The following is an 18,540-nucleotide window of genomic DNA, read 5'->3' on the forward strand; positions in this document are numbered from 1 at the left end:
GGAAATGCTGTTTCCCAAAAGCCTTGCTCATTGAGTGAGGCAGGGAAACAATGTTTTCACCCCGGTGTGTGGGTGGGGTGGGGGAAGCATGGTGCTGCCTCATTGTGGAGGGGGCAGCAGTGCAAACAGTGCCCCTGGAACGGTGTTTTTACTGTTCAAGGGGCACTGTTTTTTGCCTGTGTGGACTCCGCCATAGTTCACCATCGTTGTCTCTTCTGACTTCTCAGGCCTTACCAATCAGCTGCCTTCCTGCCCTTGTCAATCAAATGTGTTTCCCCACCCCCTTTCCTCCTGCTATATCCACTACTGGCTGCTTTGGCCTACACTTGAGTAGGCTTTTATTCCCAAGGAAACAATGTGATTCTCTTTGTCCCTGCCTTTCCCATTATGTGTCCTTGGGGCCCAGTCCTTCTGTTCCATCTGTTGGGGATATTTTCAGGCTCCCATGCTTGACACTATGGGATGTGACATATAATTGTTATGTTTTTAACTTTACTTTATTATACAACTATTCAGTGTTCCATTTTTTGATCGGAAATTAATCAATATTAATTAATAAAAATCAAAGACATAGAATAAGCACACATTTAGATTCAAGAGAAGTTTAATGGGTTACTTGCAAACTGTTATTGCAGGCAACAACGTCTACACAGTTTTAATTCCAAATCCACAAAAACACACAAAATTTATACAAATTAGCATAGTAAAAATTAATGCCTTGGAGGCTTTGCTGGCAGAATTGGTTTTTAGATTCTAGAATGGGTGTTCTTTGCCTTTTTTCTCTTTTTTCCTTTTTCTTACAAAAAATTTACAAGTGAAATATTACTACAAAACTTTTAATAAGGATTTTCTGCAAAACATTTACAATTTTACCACCAACTATTTCTCTGTTTCAAAATTATTATGTAAATTTAACACCCTATGCTGCACATCAATTTTTGTGGGATGACAATTTAGTGACATGCATAAAAAAATCACAAGGCATTAGAAATGGAGACTTAAATACAAATATTGTTGCAATAAAACAGTTATAAAATTGAAAAATAGGACCCAAACATCATGCTTACCTAAGTTTGACAAATAAACTTTTTCTCCTAGATTACACACTTGTATTACGTCTCTCATGAAACAGTGTGATAAATAATGACTTAACACCGATTTCTAATGTAATCAGGAAACACATACACAGCCCTATCCCGAGAAAGAATACTGTAAGGGGGAGAAAAAAAACACTATTCCAACACTGGAGGTCTACCATGATAAATACACTTTGCACTGATAATTACAATAAAGCAAAATTTTATAATGACAAAGGAAATGAACAGTGAGATGCCATTAAACAAGCTACTACTGCACATCTGTGCCCTATTACATACAACAGTTATATCCCACCGAGTCAAATAAAGGACTCTGAAATTTACGATCCTTCTAAGACTGAAAAGTGGACTCAGAATGGTATGCAGAACAGACTTATCAAAATGTTTCTAATTCCAGGGGTAGCAAGTGCACCTGCTAACACAGATTAATCTACTTTAGATTATGTGATGTCAACAAAATTTCGATATACTTGTAATAGGGATTTGCTGCAAATTAAAAAATAATTTCCACTTCGCATCTGCATACGTAAGTATGCATATAAATATCTAACAGCTGTGCCGAGCACTCATACCTTCAGTTTACAAAAAATTCTTTACTTCTAAGTAAGCACGATTCTGTAAGGAAATTTTGTTTGCTTAACTACATTTATAGCATTGATTGAGAAACATAAATATAAAATATATTTGATGCTCAGTTCATTTGCAACAAAATTAATTAGTATTAATTAATGGCCACCTGTATTAAATGTATCATCTAAGTCTGATGATTTAAAGCCAGATACATCAGCTGAGAATCTTTTAAATAAAATATACAAAATAATATTTCCCCACCCCCCTCAAATTTAAAGACTTAATTCAATGTCTACAAAAGGCTCAAGAAACCTGACATTTATAACCACAGTGTAAAATGTTTTCTTTCCTATGTATGTAAGCTGAAAGTATAAAAGACTTTCAGCCTCACATTTTACTACACAGAGCATCCCTAAAGTGTATGTGGTACAAATTACCAATAAATCTTTGTCATTAAAATGCATGCAATGCCACAAAAACCTGTGCAAGATTATAAAAGGAGTTTGAGAAAACAAGCATCTCCTAACAAAAAAGATAATTAATTTTTAACGGAGAAGTGTTAACTTCTTGCTCTTTATACGATCGTTAATACATTTTGAAGTAAAAGTGTATAAATTGGGCTGTTAGATGCCATTTTCTAAATTAGCAGACTTGTAAAACATGATGTTTATACCTACGGAAAATGTTTAAAAATCTGAATGTGTTTGGCCATACTTCTGTTGTGCACAAGGATGTGTTTTCAAATGTGCCAGTCCAGCCAAGGACACCTGCATGCAAAAGCAGACTTTCATATGTGTATCTCATACAGATGTTCATTGGGTATAGATCTCAATCTGTATTATGACACTCCTCCAGGTAGTACTGTCCAGCTGACTGTGTATTGTCATGCAGATGGGGATATGCACACCTATCTAGGGTGACTACCTTGTACATTCATATAACTATCCATGACTAAAGCTGAATCAGGGACAAAAGATCTTTAGTACACAGCCCTCTTTGAACTCTGCTATATCATTAGTGAGAATATAATATCTTGTTTTATTGTCAAAAGCCCTTTATTTTCCAGAAAATTAAACATATTTGCTAACATGTCTTGGGCCTGAATAATCAAACTTATTGATGATACAAGAAGTTCCTTACAATTATTCTTTTCTGGCCTATTTAGGCACTGAAAAAGAAAAGTTCTGCCAAGGATCCAAAACAAACCTTACTACTGTTTAAGCTCAAGGGCACTTCAGAGCTTGAGTTTTACAAGCATAGTCTGGTTTGCCATATAGTAAGCCACTTCTGAAACAGAGGGGACTTTCAAAAGCCGTTTTCTAAATTGTCTGAAAGCCTGCTATTCAAAATTTTTAAAAATCAAAAACCTGCTGGGCATGCCAACCCTAGTGGGTGTATCTAAAATAGATATTTGGATCCCTGCCACTACTGTTCCTAATAAAAGAAAAGGAATAGATTAATTCAGAGTTAAGCATTTGGTTGAAGTTTTTCGTCCTTTTCTTTGGCCGTCATGTCAGAGTCTAAAGAATTCAGTGTATTAACGACAATATTTGAAACTGCCCAAAGGTTGATAGCAGTGCATACACACTGTAACATTCTACATCCCACCATTTATTCTAATAAAATTTAAATATTTAAAAATTACAGATATTTTAAAAGCTGAAGTTAACCAAAGTTCAGTAATAGATCATTTATGTTTTGAAATGGGATGGCTTAAAAGACTCGTCACATAGCTTTCCAAGTTTCACCCTTACACAGAAATTAATTAAAATCTTTTGTCAATATATTTCTAAGATTCAATATTTGCTACTGTATACACTGGCTCTATAGATCTCTTACCTCTCCATGAGAGTAATCTGTATTTACTGATTGTCATTATACACACTACTATAATGTAGTGGTTAAAATTGTCTGAGGAGTGTCTCAGACTCGCTCAGCAGCTGCACTGCACATGCTGCCATCTGAAGCATTAAAAAAAAACTAAACAAAGATGGCCAAACTTAATAAACGTTTCATAAACCAAAATGAAGGCAATCATATTCACTAAATTAGGCGTTTTTACTGTGCCTTTTGAAGGAAGGTCCCATAAAAGTGCTATAGACCTTCCTATGAAAACAACCCCAGCCAACAGCCATGCTGTTGCATTTTAAGTTTGTTGTTACAACAAACATTAACATATAAAAAAGAAGAAAAATCAAAATAGTTTCCATGATACAGAAACATAAGTGAGAACAATGTGTGGAAGCAATATTTTCCTTACCTGTTTTATTCATAATTTATCTGGGTCAATTGGCCCTATTTTAATTTTTGAAATTTCTGTCTTAAATGTATACTTCTATGCTAATCCTCCAACTTGGAATACTTACAGAAATCAAGGCTGACTACATGATTTCCTGCTCTGTAATACATTTACAAGCCCACTTCCATATCTTGAAAGGTTGTAAACTTAAGTGCAGCTCTAGGAAATTGTACAATGTTCTTTCAGAATTCCTCCATGTTTGTTGAAACATTAGGAGTCGCTGGATTTGAATCTTGAGAAATTGCAGCAACTGTGACAATCCTTGGAGATCCAAGAACCTCAGTAACTGAAGAGTCCAATTCACCTGAAGTAACAATAGCAAGGGCTGTTCCTCCACCCTTCTTATTTTGATGAGTTTTGACATGCTTGGAGAGATGGTCACTTCGCATAAATCTTTTGGAACACTCTGGGCATTCAAACCTTTTCTCACCTATTGAAAGAAGAATGAGAGTTATTCCATCATTACTTTTTTCTACAAATGCTATACGGAAATTCTTTGGCTGCAATCAGGGGAGGAAGTCCTAGTTATTTTAACTAACCATCTTATATTTCTGTTTTAAATGGCTAAAATATGTTTATTATTTGGGAAATACTTTTAACAGATCTACATGTGGCATGTATTTCAGTAACTATTCAGTAATATGACTTTTAAAAAATTGTGCATGAGTTCAGCTTCTTTCTTCATAAGATATTTGAAAAATCCCTTTTTCTTGTTTCTATTTAAAAATTATCTTAAGGCTCATTCACAAGTAAGTGCGCTTATTTTCATCCCATTATGAAAAACCAAGGCCACTGTCTTCCCTATGCATTCTCTCTGTAGTGTGACAGTAGGGGGAAGGTGTCAAGAGAGAATCCATCTTGAAGGAATTTTCTACTGAGTGGGCTGAGGTTTTTGGTCGCTGTATAATATTACACTAACTTGTGTTCATGCGGCAGCCAGACTCCTTACAGGGACATCTAGCCGGGATTGGGTTACACTGGTCCTGTACCATCTTCACTGGCTGCCCATCGAATTCTGGGTCATGTTCAAAGAGTTGGTTTTAACCTTCAAGGCTGTAAGCGGCCTTGGGCCTGCATACTTGAGGGACCACATCTCCGCATATTGCCCAGTTAGGTCCTGCCGATCTTTGGAGGAGAACTTACTGGAGGTCCCTGGCCTGAAACACATCCAGCTGGCCTCTACCAGGGCCAGGGCTTTCACAGCCCTGGCTCCCCTCTGGTGGAACAGGCTCCCTAGAATGACCAGGACCCTGCAGGACTTACAAAGTTTCCGTAGGGCCTGCAAAACAGACCTGTTCTGTCAGACATTTGGCCAGCCAGGTTGACTTGAACGCATCACATCTAGGTCTCCTGTGGGCTTGGTAAGGGGGGGGGGGGTGTTATCACCATCTGCTGCTATATCGAGTTCATATTTATAATATTATTCTGGTTATTATTGTTTTAATTGTGGATAGGTCTTAATGTTAATTAGCACTGTTATATTATCGTATTTTATGTTGTTCACCGCCCTGAGCCCTTCGGGGGAGGGCAGTCTAAACATCTAAATAAATAAAAATGCTAGTAAACTCACTAATGTATTTTCCATAGTATGCCTTCATAAGAATGTATATCTAGCTCCTTAATCTGGTTTCCGGAGAATTGCTGAATGTATGTCTTGTGGGCAGATATAAAGAAGTCATGTGTCTTTAGAAATGAATATGTTTGGCAAACCAGCTTGTTTGCAAGCTGTCTCTACAGTGCCCATCAGAACAAATTCTCTGAAATATTAGAATATTCATTAAAGTTAGTTATTTTATATAACTATCCAGATGATAATTTATCACGCTATAAGCTGGTGTAATTTGGGCTTCTTTCTATCCCAGTCAGAGGTGTAGCTGGGTCAGAGTGCGCCTGGTATGCACTCTGTGCCCGCCTCCCCCCCGCCACCGCTTATGCCTAATAAGGTCTCTGAATTCTGAATGTTGGCTATGCTCACAATGTAGGACAAAACTTGCAAAACTGCTTAGATAAATGCAGAATCAAAAGAACACATTTTATAATTCTGGGGAAGTATTAGTTCCCTTTGCTGATAATAAAAGAAGTTTGATTCTTCAATTATTAAGAAGGCTGCATAATAAAGACAAAATTATTGTATTTGAGCAAGACCTGAGATAATTTTTCATGGTAGTGGAAAGTGAAGTCCAGCTTCAGCCTGTTCATGGTGACGCCATAGATTTTTCAAGGCATGAGATGAACTGTGGTGGTTAACCATGGCCTGGCTCTTTGTAGCAAACCTTTGGCAGTTTTTTATCCAAGTGCTAAACAAGCCAACTGTCCTTAGCTTCTGTGGTCAGACAAGTTCAGACTAGTTAGGGCCATCCTGACCAGGCCACTTCCATATAGAGCATTAGAATTCTCTGGATATGTATTCTTCTTACAAACACACACATCATATAAAAGTTTTCTAAGAACTGCTTTTATTTTTCTACATTGTGTGTGTGATCCTGCCAAATAAGCACCCTCCCCCCATTTTTTAGAGCCCATTTTACTTCAACATCAAATGGGCTTTATTGCTAGTCTATTTATAAACTAGAATATTTATTTGAAGCACATTAAATATGTTCAGACTCATAAAATATACTCAGCATTCTAAACAAAGTTACACTCTTCTAAGCTCACTGACACTGACCTGTGTGGGTTCGTCTATGTCTTTGCAGCTCATCACTTCTTGTAAATCTTTTTCCACAGAAGATCCAATTGCAAATAAATGGTCTTTCTCCAGTATGCCAGCGAAGGTGCGCCCGGAGATGAGATGTTTTCCCATATACTTTTCCACAACCTTCAATATGGCAGATATGTTGTTTCTTTTTTCCTGGTTCATTACTGCCTCTAATGAGCATAAAATGTGAACAGTTAAAGACAACTTGCGCCAAGCCTTCAGTACTAAGAAAAATAATTTCTTCATTCAATGAAGCAATAGCAGTATATAAGAGCAAAAGGATCACTGGTAGCCCTCAGATGCTAGCATGACAATTACCTTCCTTCTCCTTCTCTGCAATTAGGGCATGAGCAGGCCACTCTTCTTAACCTTTTGCCAGGCTGCACTTCTTGATCAGAAGCTTGCTGGGCTTGTTGCAACTGCACCTGAGTTATCTGATCAGGACTGACAGCACCAATTGCTGCACCAGCAATGCCTCCTACTGCTACAGTTACAGGAGCTATTGTGGCTTGCTGTACTTTGACTCCTCCATCCTGTCCTTGTTGACCTGTAAAATAAGAAATATCTTAATTTCTACAGAGTATCACAACAAAATTACAAGGTAAAGTTTAGTGTCCTATTTACTGTAGTATAAAACAGAAATCCAACATCACAATGAGCAATTTCCCCCTCATTCACAGCATACTTGAGGGTGATCCCTTACTATCTTATAAGTTCAGAATCCTTTACATTAAAACAGGAAATCAGTGCTTCTCTCCAGCTATACTTTGCTGCAGGCAAACAGTGTGAGAGGAAAATGGTTTGGTTACAGAATTGTGACATTCCTTATCTGAAATGGGACATTGCTAGCTTGACAACAGCTGTGCCTACATTGTGAGATAAAACCATTATGGAAAGCCCTTGCTGCCAAAAGTGAATTTTGATGTATAGACTAATGCAATGAACCATGTACTTGCGCAGAACTGTTCTTCAGTTAGGGCCTCTGTAAATCTAATGATGGGCTAGGTTACATTGAATATTATTTATTAAAAACATTCATTAGCTGCCTTTCTACAATGCAGAAATCAAGGTGACTCACAATATTTTTAAAGATATAACAAACACCTAGAAGATGACAGTACAAAATCTCACAAGTGACAATAAATAAAAACTAAATTAGTCAAAGGCAGTCCTAAATAAAATTGTCTTCAATAAAACTGTCTTAGATAAGGTGATAGATAAGGTGAGATGTACATTGCTGTGAACACACTTTTAATAATCACAGAACTGGATGGGGTCATGCAGCCCATCTAGTCCAACCCCTTGCTCAAGGAAAGATCATCCTAAAACATCCCTGACAAATATTTGTCCAGCCGCCGCTTGAAGACTGCAAGTGAAAGGAAGGTTACCACCTCGCTAGGTGACCGATTCCACTGCTGAACTACTCTAACAAGATTATATACTTGTAAAGTCAGTCATTAGAACAGTCTGACAAACCTAAAACCTCCTGCACTGCTCCAGGACAGTATCCCTGCAGTAACAAGACAGGATAGGACACACGACTATTTAGACAAACCAGCTTAGAAGTGTTCAAATTTGTAAACAAGTGAACAGTATAATTAAAGGTAATTGATTAAATCCAGAATAGTATGTACAGTAGAACGAGAGTTGTTGATAATGCTAGATCCTTCTCTGCAGATCATGTGTAATCTCTTCTTCAGTATGACACATATGGCTTTAACTGCAATGGAGCCCAGGATGGAGTGGGTGGAATCACCATCAATTTTAACATTATTGATCATGAGGTTCATGCACCGCAGCACTTTTAAACTGTAGTGAAAACTCTGGCACATTGAAATCCTCTGGTCCAATTGTGAAGCCGTATTAAGACATCGAATTACAGCACCTTGAGAAGATAGTACTAGATACATCTGAAAGGGCAGAATTCAAAGTTAATGTTCTTCCATGACAAGGTTTGACAATTATTTGAAAAAAAATGCATCCCTATCATGTGATGATGCAAACTGCACAACATCCATTCCCACTGCAGACTTGCCCTCTTACTATACATTTTTTTCAGGTCCCAGATTTTTAGGATGTAGCAATGGCCTTCTGATCTTTCTTCTGACCAGTTTTGCTTAGAGTGTAAACTCTCATTAGGGGGGAAAGGTGTGATGGCTCCATTGTTTAGCACATCACTTAGATCTCTGTAGAAAGTATAGATCCAAATGCGGACATTTCACCTTCATAGACTATGGGTTTGAAAGTTGGAACAGTGAGTCATCCATTACATTTGGAATACTATCTGTCACGGTCCCTTAGCTAGTTCCTGCCCATGGTTGGAGACTATAAAATTTACTGTTATCTAGAGTATAGTGTGTAGTGTAGTGGCTAAGACTGGCAGACTCATATCTTGAGAACTGGGTTCAATTCCCCACTCCTCCAGTATGAAGTCTGCTGAATAACCTTGGGCCAGTCAGAGTTTTCTTAAAGCCCTCTCTGTCAACACAGGAAGGCAAAAGCAAACCATCTCTGAACTTCTCTTGCACTAACAACCCTACAGGGTTGCCATAAGTCAGTTGTGACTTGACGGAACATTCTACCAACAGGGTGTAGTGTTAGTTTGCCAAAAACCCCAGATTATAATGTGATTAAACTTTTGCTAAAAATTTTTTAATATAACATGATTTTTCAAGGCTTTTTCTTGAGGGCCAGTGTAGTGGTTAAGAGTCGTTGACTCTCGTCTTGTGAACTGGATTTGTTTCCCCACTCCTACACAAGTTTGTTGGCTGACCTGAGAGAGTTCTCACAGAACCCAGCTATCTCACAGGGTATCTACTGTGGAGAGAGGAAGGGAAGAAGCTTCTAAGCTGCTCTGAGACTCTTTACAGAAGAGAAAGGCAGGGTATCAATTCAAACTCTTGATTCATCCACGTCACTGAAGAAAAGGCATACATACTCTGATGAATAGCAGATCCTATAACTTCTGTGAGGAAGATATTGATTGCAACAAATGACTCCTATGGTGGATGGCACTTCCCTTGCCTTGTGTCACTATCAAGGAGTTTGGAACAAATGGAGTAAACAGAAACACAAACTCACCACCTGCAATTTCCTTTTTTGCTGTCAAGTTACAGCTAGTTTTCAGCTACTCCATGGGGTTTTCAAGGCAAGAGATGCTTAAAGGTGGTTTGCTACTGTCTGCCTCAGTGTCATAATCCTGGTATTCCTAGGACGTCTCTCATCCAAATACCTGCCAAGCCCAACCCTGCTTAGCTTCTGAGATTTGATGAGATCAGGCTAGCCTGGCTAATTTGCTTGACATGGAACTTGCTTCTTCTAAATGTCTTCAGATACATTAAGATGTTCTCAAAGGACTGGCAACGCTACAATATTACTACAACACCTTAAATATAAAAACTTCTTTTTTCAGTTGACTTACTTCTTCATGGTCTCGGCCATCAAGATATATCCTCACCAGATGAAAAACTAAGACCCCCAGGTAGTGTGGGTCTGACACCCTGATGTCCTTTTCTTCCAGTTTTACTATCAAACAAGTCTTCAGATCTTCTAATATACTGGAACCTCTATTGTATGAGTACACTGCAATCGGCTCTCTTAAAACACCAGCACTCTGAGGCTTATGGACAGCCACCTTAACATTTGCAATCAACAGAAAACAAAAGACTTGTGTCTTGTGTACCACCCCACCAAACACAGACACCTCACACAATACTAAACATAATACTATAACCTTTTAAATTGCCAAAGTACCTGTAAGCATGTAGGACTATCTCTCCTTACCGCTGTTGAACTTTAGCCAGCCCTTGTGCAGCTAGAGTGAGAGGAAAGGCTTCTTGCTTCTCTCACAGTAGCTCTCAAGTGAGAGTAGGGCTGCCAGATAACTGTAGCAACAACCAAGGGGCACTTAAACCAGCACACACTGGAAGTGACATGAACACATCGGTGCAATGCAAGGTCACTTTGATATTTGCGTAAAAGGTCTATAGTAGAAGTCATTTTTACCATAAGTTTTTCCCCCAAATATCACAGAATCCCCACATTGCCAGAAATGACTAAGACACTTGGGTAGCCCCCCCGCCCCCACTTTGCTGGTAAATTCCCTGCTGGTCAGCTGATCAGTGGTAGGGAGTGGGGATGGCAAGGCTAAGTAACAAAGTGAGCTTGCGATGGCTCCTAGAGCACAGAGAAAAATAAATATCAAACCAACACCACCTCACTGTGGCCACCTTGCTTTTACTGGGTGACTGCCATAAGGATGGTTTACTTTCTCTTCTCTCCAGTCAGCTTGCTCTCTTCCTGACAACATTTCTACTACTAAAATAAAATAAGAGTATGGAAGTTGCAAAAAAAAGAAAGGGAGGCTGCAAAAAAAAAAATCAGCCCTTCCATCCTTGACACCAGGCTCACAGTTCAGAGAAGCTTGCAACGTGCGCATCCTCCAATTCCTCCAGCATTTTAAGGTGGGAACCAGCAACAAGACCTTCCATGCAACGGCCTTGCCCACTTTTCTGGAAAATGGGTCAACAGCTACAATGGGGAACAATGCTCAGAAGAGTCAGATATAGCTTCTGAATCACAGAGGCCCCTTCCGCACATGAAGAATAATGCACTTTCAATCCACTTCCAATGCACTTTGCAGCTGGATTTTAATGTGCGGAATAGCAAAATACACTTGCAAATCATTGTGAAAGTGGACTGAAAGTGGATTATTCTGCACATGCGGAAGGGGCCTCAGTATCACTGCCATACACAACCTGATGTTACGTTGAGAGAAAATGTGAAAAAGCCTTCGCTGGTTACAATGTTCTGGTCTACCCCAAACCACTCTTCCCATTGTTTCTGCAAATAATCTTGTAGACACAAGTTAGATGTTAAGAGTAACTGACATTTTTTAAGAATCATGGCATCCACCAGAGATTGCAGCATCTGATCTGTGGAACTGACAACGTTCTTAGCATTAGTTCTCAACGTTCTTACTCCCAGGCTATAGTCTTCATTGTTACTCATACTTCTATTCAGATGCCCTCAACTATTGACCTGGTTGCCGCCTTTGTTACTCACAGACATAAGAACATAAGAACAAGCCAGCTGGATCAGACCAAAGTCCATCTAGTCCAGCTCTCTGCTACTCGCAGTGGCCCACCAGGTGCCTTTGGGAGCTCACATGTAGGATGTGAACGCAATGGCCTTCTGCGGCTGTTGCTCCCGATCACCTGGTCTGTTAAGGCATTTGCAATCTAAGATCAAAGAGGATCAAGATTGGTAGCCATAAATCGACTTCTCCTCCATAAATCTGTCCAAGCCCCTTTTAAACCTATCCAGGTTAGTGGCCATCACCACCTCCTGTGGCAGCATATTCCAAACACCAATCACACGTTGCGTGAAGAAGTGTTTCCTTTTATTAGTCCTAATTCTTCCCCCCAGCATTTTCAATGAATGCCCCCTGGTTCTAGTATTGTGAGAAAGAGAGAAAAATGTCTCTCTGTCAACATTTTCTACCCCATGCATAATTTTTGTAGACTTCAATCATATCCCCGCTCAGCCGCCTCCTCTCCAAACTAAAGAGTCCCAAACGCTGCAGCCTCTCCTCATAGGGAAGGTGCTCCAGTCCCTCAATCATCCTTGTTGCTCCTTCTCTGCACTTTTTTTTCTATCTCCTCAATAATATCCTTTTTTGAGATCGCGGCGACCAGAACTGGACACAGTACTCCAAGTCTTGGTGCACTCACTGCTTTTATATAAAGGGCATGACAATCTTTTGCAGTTTTATTATCAATTCCTTTTCTAATGAGATCCCCAGCATAGAGTTTGCCTCTTTTTTTCACAGCTGCCATGCATTGAGCTGTGACATTCCCATGGAACTATCAACTAAGACTCTAAATCCCCTTTCCTGGTCTGTGACTGATAGCACTCGACCCCTGTAAGCGTGTATGTGAAGTTTGGATTTTTTGCCCCTATGTTGCATCACTTTACATTTTGCTACATTGAACTGCATTTGCCATTTCTGAAGGCCCACTCATCTAATTTATCAAGGTCAGCTTGGAGCTCTTTGCAATCCGTTGTGGTTCTCACCACCTACCTAATTTGGTATCATCTGCAAACTTGGCCACCACGCTACCCACCCCTACTTCCAGGTGGTCATTTATGAATAGGTTAAGAGCACTGGTCCCAAAACGGATCCTTGAGGGGACACCACTCCCGACATCTCTCCATTGTGAGAACTTTCCATTTACACCCACTCTTTTGTTTCCCTGTTTCTCCAACCAGTTTTTTTTAATCCATAGGGAGGACTTCCCCTCTTATTCCTTCATTGCTGAGTTTTCTCAACAGTCTCTGGTGAGGAACTTTGTCAAAAGCCTTAACTTTGGAAATCCAAGTAGACAATGTCCACCCGGGTTCACCCTGTCCACATGCCTGTTTACACCCTCAAAGAACTCTAGTAAAGTTTGTAAGACAAGGGATTTGCCTCTGCCAAAAGCCATGCTGACTCTTTCTCAGCAGGTCTTGCTTTTTCTACATGTTTTTTATAATTTTATCTTTTAATGATAGATTCTCTACTAATTTTACCAGGAACAGATGTCGAAACTGACTGGCCTGTAATTTCCCGGGTCCCCTAGATCCTTTCTTAAAGATTGGTGTGACGATTGGCCCATCTTCCAGTCTTCAGGGATGGAAGACCTGGATTTCAGGGATAAGTTGCATATTAAAAGTGAGAAGATCAGCAATTCTCATGCTTTGAGCTCTTTAAGAACTCTTGGTGAAGATGCGAAATCTGGAGCCAGGGGATTTGGTAACATTTAGTTTATCAATGGCTGCCAGAACTTCTTCCTTGTTCTACCACTATCTTCGCTTAGTTCCTCGGATTAAGCCTCCTAAGAAGCTTGGTTCAGTGTGCAGGAATGTTCCCTCACCTCACTCTTGGGTGAAGACAGATGCAAAAAGAATCTCATTCAGCTTCTCTGCAATCTCCTTTTTCTGCCATCTTTTAGCACACCCTTTGTTCCTTTGTCATCTAACGGGCCTACCGCTTCTCTTGCTGGCTTCCTGCTTTTGATGTACTTGAAGAACTGTTTGTTGCTGGTCTTGATGTTCATAGCCATGCGTTCCTCATAATCCTTTTTTGCCTCCCTTACAGCTAACTTGCTTCTCTTTTGCCACCATTTGTGTTCCCTCTCATATTCTTCATCAGCCAAACTGGACTTCCATTTTCTAAAAGACATTTTCTTTTTTCTGATAATTTCCTCAACAGACAAGGTTTCCCCACCCACCCTGGACACTCCAACAGATATATACTCCACTTGCTTTTCCAACATCAGATCCTCTGAAGATGCCAGCCACAGATGCAGGGGAAACGTCAGGAGAGAATGCTGCTAGAACACGGCCATACAGCCCGGAAACCACACAGCACCCAAGTTCTTAGCATTATTTGCCATTGTGGCTAACTTCCTGACATTCGTGAATATAAAATTTGCTTCCAAGGTTTTCTTCCAATGCTACGTTCCAAGACTGCTTTCAGTGGAGTCTTGAAACATTAAAATTGTTATGCCATTTCGCTCTGCTTGAAAAAAGAATGGTTCTGAAGCTTTCTGTTCAATTTCAGGAAAATTTCTGTTCAATTTCAGGAAAATCCACCATTATTGAGAACTGGGGGAGGGCGAGTCCTCAAACAATAGAAAAGTCATCAGTGCTGCTATTGCCCGTGACAGCGACACATCACTATCAGGACAGAAATATCTTCAAAGCATGCACAGAGGGAAACCACACTTGGCCTGAGAAAGGAGTCAGGTCGCCACAGGAAATCTTGAGCTGTCTATAAAAGTTCTGATAGATAACCTCAGGGACTACATAGAGGTCAAGCAAAACAAGTTCCACTTGGGTTGCAAATCTTGATCATGTTGCAAGACACTGAGATGTTACACAGGAGACTACTGATTAACTAGGATGGAACTGCCACAATAATTTCTCCAATGGTACATGGGAAGTACAGACAGCAGGATATTCTATTTTTCTATGCAAATGATGAAATAAAACATCTAAACAATTTATACATTAAAAACTGTATGAATCTGAAACACATTTTAAAATATAAAATAAGCAAATCAAAGTGTTGTAAAGTATCTGTTCACAATGAATACTCATGTACAAATATGTAAGACCATTCATTTATCCCATTAACCACTTTAAAATGAATTTTCATTTCAATGTAATAATATCAGATCAGAGACCAAACTCCTGAATCAATGCCAGCTGTGACAGCTTTTGTTAGTGTTGAATGTACATTTGCTTTGGTGCTATCTTCAAATTTCATGATCATACACAATCAAAACACAAGAATAGCGTTTGCGTTAAACCATCAAATTCTAAATGTACTGACAGAGATTTTGTCCATATACAGCCAGCAAATTCCCTGCAAGTACTCCGTTATATTTCTTTTATATAGAACAGGGCTCAACAAATTCCAGGCACCAGGATGCTTTGGCGCCCATACATTTCACTATGGTGCCCAATATTTTCATGTCATTCGTTGTAAGTACCTCTTGGCAATTTAAGATTAAGTGAGGTTAGTTTTTTGTTATGATGACTACAAGGATTAAGGAGCTAAGTGTGAGAAAGGAGGGGCTAGCAGTCAAAATGAAAGTGAAACCTTATGAGCGGAATACCACATAAGTCTTGGGATCTTTATGTGTATAGCCTGAAATTTATCATATTATTCTCTCCTTGGAGGACAAAACCTATAATGGCAGCAGGCCATAAAAGAGACCCAGTTTGGGAATATTTTAATGAAGTTCCTCTATGGGTAATGCAGGCATGTGTGCAAAATGCAAAAATTGCAATAAAGACTTAAAAGGTCTAAAGGTCCTAATGAAACATTATGTATATTTATATACTACAATACTTGTGTTATAGCTTTGAAAAGAGTGTTAAAAACTGAAGAGTTTAGGACTAGGTTTTGCAGTAGAAATGAGTTTCCTCACTGCATATTACTTCTGGAATTCAAATTTGTTCATCATATTTGCTCAGATATGCTTTTCAAGTACTTTATTCATAGGAACAAGTTCCAGGAGACCAGAGTCTTAAACTGAACAGTTCATGCTTCCTCTTAAGGAATTATCCACTGGAAGATTTTGTTGTACCCATCATCAGCTTGTTTATCAGTCCAGCACAAAAATATATAGATGCAACCAACTTGAAAGTCCTGGCAAATAAATTGTGGCAAATGTGGCAAAGCTGGGAGATCCGATCACACAGGCCACGAATACTCTTTCTGACACCCAACATTCAATATCTTCCATTTTTCTGAACATGGCAGAAGCTCACCACTGCAGACTTTACTCACCCATGGTGCACCACTGCAGACTTTACTCACTCAAGTATTAGCTTGCACTCAAGCTAACAGTCTAAACTTAGCCTTAAGTAATTGATCTCATTTTGACATTCTTTTGATGGCCATATCCCCAAAGAAATTAGACAATTAATGAAACCTAAATTAACCAAAACTGAAATTGATTTGGAAAAATGGTGGAAACTTATAAATGTTTCATATGATTTGTACAATCATCAAATTATTTCAACTACTTCAGCCAAAAAAAATCTTTTTCTATTTATCCGATTATTCCTCTGGGCTTACAAACAAGCACTGGAGATATACTTTACTCACGTGACCACAACTCTTGGGTGCGATCTCTCGGCTCCAGCTGGCAAAGTGTCAATTTAGAAGGCTGCCACTACCAAGGAAATCTAGGATACATCTGCGACAATGACGCCCTAGAGGAGCACCATCACTGCCTTGCCCCCAAGCACAATCAATCTGGCAGCTGTTTTTATGATTCAGTTCAAGGAGAACATTCTGCAATTGTTTATACCGGCAAGTGCTGCGTCTGCGTGAGAACTTCATGAAGCAGTTACCCTTAATGGGAATCACATTCAACCCATGGCTCCCATGATCAACCACAGTTTTTGCAATATTACTTCCATTTTTAGTTGTAATTTTGATTTTTCCATTCCAATTTGGACCCAACAAGAAATGTTTTTGTCCCATTTTATATAAATCTGTTTCCCCTGTATGTTTAGGACTGGCTTTAGAATTAATCCAAGACCTTCTCACTCACAGATTTGGATAAGACACTCCGGAAAATTAAAGGAGCCGGAAAGAAGGCCGGCTTTAACCACTGCTTATGACGGTGCCCAAACTGTTCGTCAGTCCACTGAAATAGCTTCATTTAGCCACCATTCATGGTGGGAATCTTTATTTGGGTGGTCTGAAAAGGCTACCAGCATTTTCAACATTATATTACATCTGATTGTTATAATTATAGCCTTTCAAGCTATTCTTTGTTTTGCTCTTTTTATTCTCACTTTCTGGATAAAACATCAGATTTCTTGGCTAGATCCTCTGGTCTATCTGGCCCATCACAGTAAGAGATGCAGCATCCACTCAGCCCTCACAACGCCTAAGCTTTGCAAGGATTCCTCTCCTCTATCTTTTACCTCTACATGAGTTTATTCTGAAATGATCTGTATACTGTCCTTTGTGTCTATTGTTAAATTGTTAATTCTGTTGCAATGCTGGATGCTATCACCGCTTTCACTTTTTCTATTATTCATGCTACCAGCATGCCCTGCTGCCTAGCCCTGCTTGAGGCCAGCTAGACGCCACGATGCCTACTTTCATTTGTGTTACTGTATGGTTATTTGGCTTCAGTATGGACAGAAAAGATCTGAGACCGTCTTGGCTCGCCTCAAGCTGCCTCCCTTCGGACCATCAGCCTCGGCTGGGCAAGCCACTACACGAATCATGTCTGTTTATATTATCTACCTACAGGCTGCCTTATCCATAAGTCCCAGCAGCTCTGGTACCCAAGTAATCATTAGTTTTCCACTTAACCGCTGAAATACCTTTCCTGCCACTTTGCGTGTCTTGTCCAAACCACAAGTCCAGTTGACGGCTACTTTTGAGATTTCAGCCTAAAAACTCTCCAGTCTCATTGGGAAGATGGGGGGTGGGGGTGGGGTGGACCTCAGAACTCTTGGATTGCTAACGTTAATGAACTCAGGACCGGTGGGAGTGGCAGTTGTCATGAAGATCAGGTGGGAAAGAAAAACCAAGTATCTTCAGGTACGTGGGGTGGGGTGAATGGAGATGGCAAAACGAATGTTGATGTGTTTTGAGATTGTAAGGCAAGAAACCAGAAAGAAAAATATGGTGTTGCAAAGTGTTCATCAAGCTGGAATAGATAAGTTTTATTTTTGAATAGAGTTTATGTTCTTTGTTTGTTTAGAACAATCATTTATCATGTTAAAACATTATTTTGTATTGAAATAGTATTAACCTGTTTTCCAAAAGGTAAACACACACACACACACACACACACATATACACATATATATAAAAATCTGTTTTCTCTTTTCCAAGACACTCAAGTGTTAATTGAACATTTCTATTTCTTATTATAACAAAAAGTTATTTTACAAGACCAACTGTTTAAGCAAGCTTTATTATATTCACTGATTTCCATAACCAGTTTTTGCAATCACTTTACTGTAATCAACTATTATTTGCTTCAACTGTTATCCATTTCCTATTTCTAATTTTTATAAAATTCTATATATGAATGTATAAATGAAAAAGCTTTATAATGCCTTTTAATTGTTTACCTTTATTAATTTTTTATTATTGGCTGATTTAATTATCTTATATTTTATTATTTAGATTATAAACCATACTTCAATTTTAAAATTAAACAATTTATAATGTACTATATTGATCAATTTTAACTATTTTTATATATATCTAATTTATGAAAAATTACATTGTAAATCATATTTATGTTATATTTTAATACAAAAAAACAGTTTTAATAAATCAAGTATTT

General features: G+C 39.0%; 1 protein-coding gene across 6 annotated transcripts in view; it reads right to left on the reverse strand.

Moving 5' to 3' along the window:
* Nucleotides 1–586: 586 nt before the first annotated feature.
* SP4 (Sp4 transcription factor) overlaps nucleotides 587–18,540 on the reverse strand; it is a 105,873-nt gene continuing 87,919 nt past the window's right edge. For all 6 annotated transcript variants that reach the window (XM_048510864.1, XM_048510865.1, XM_048510866.1 and 3 more), the window contains 3 exons: nucleotides 6,983–7,211; nucleotides 6,635–6,834; nucleotides 587–4,396 (listed from right to left, as the gene is read on the reverse strand). In XM_048510864.1, the coding sequence (XP_048366821.1) occupies nucleotides 4,149–4,396; nucleotides 6,635–6,834; nucleotides 6,983–7,211 (677 nt within the window). In that variant the 3' untranslated portion in view covers nucleotides 587–4,148. The remainder of the gene's footprint in view (nucleotides 4,397–6,634; nucleotides 6,835–6,982; nucleotides 7,212–18,540) is intronic.

Source organism: Sphaerodactylus townsendi, linkage group LG11 (genome assembly GCF_021028975.2).
Source record: "Sphaerodactylus townsendi isolate TG3544 linkage group LG11, MPM_Stown_v2.3, whole genome shotgun sequence".
NCBI classification, from domain to species: domain Eukaryota; kingdom Metazoa; phylum Chordata; class Lepidosauria; order Squamata; family Sphaerodactylidae; genus Sphaerodactylus; species Sphaerodactylus townsendi.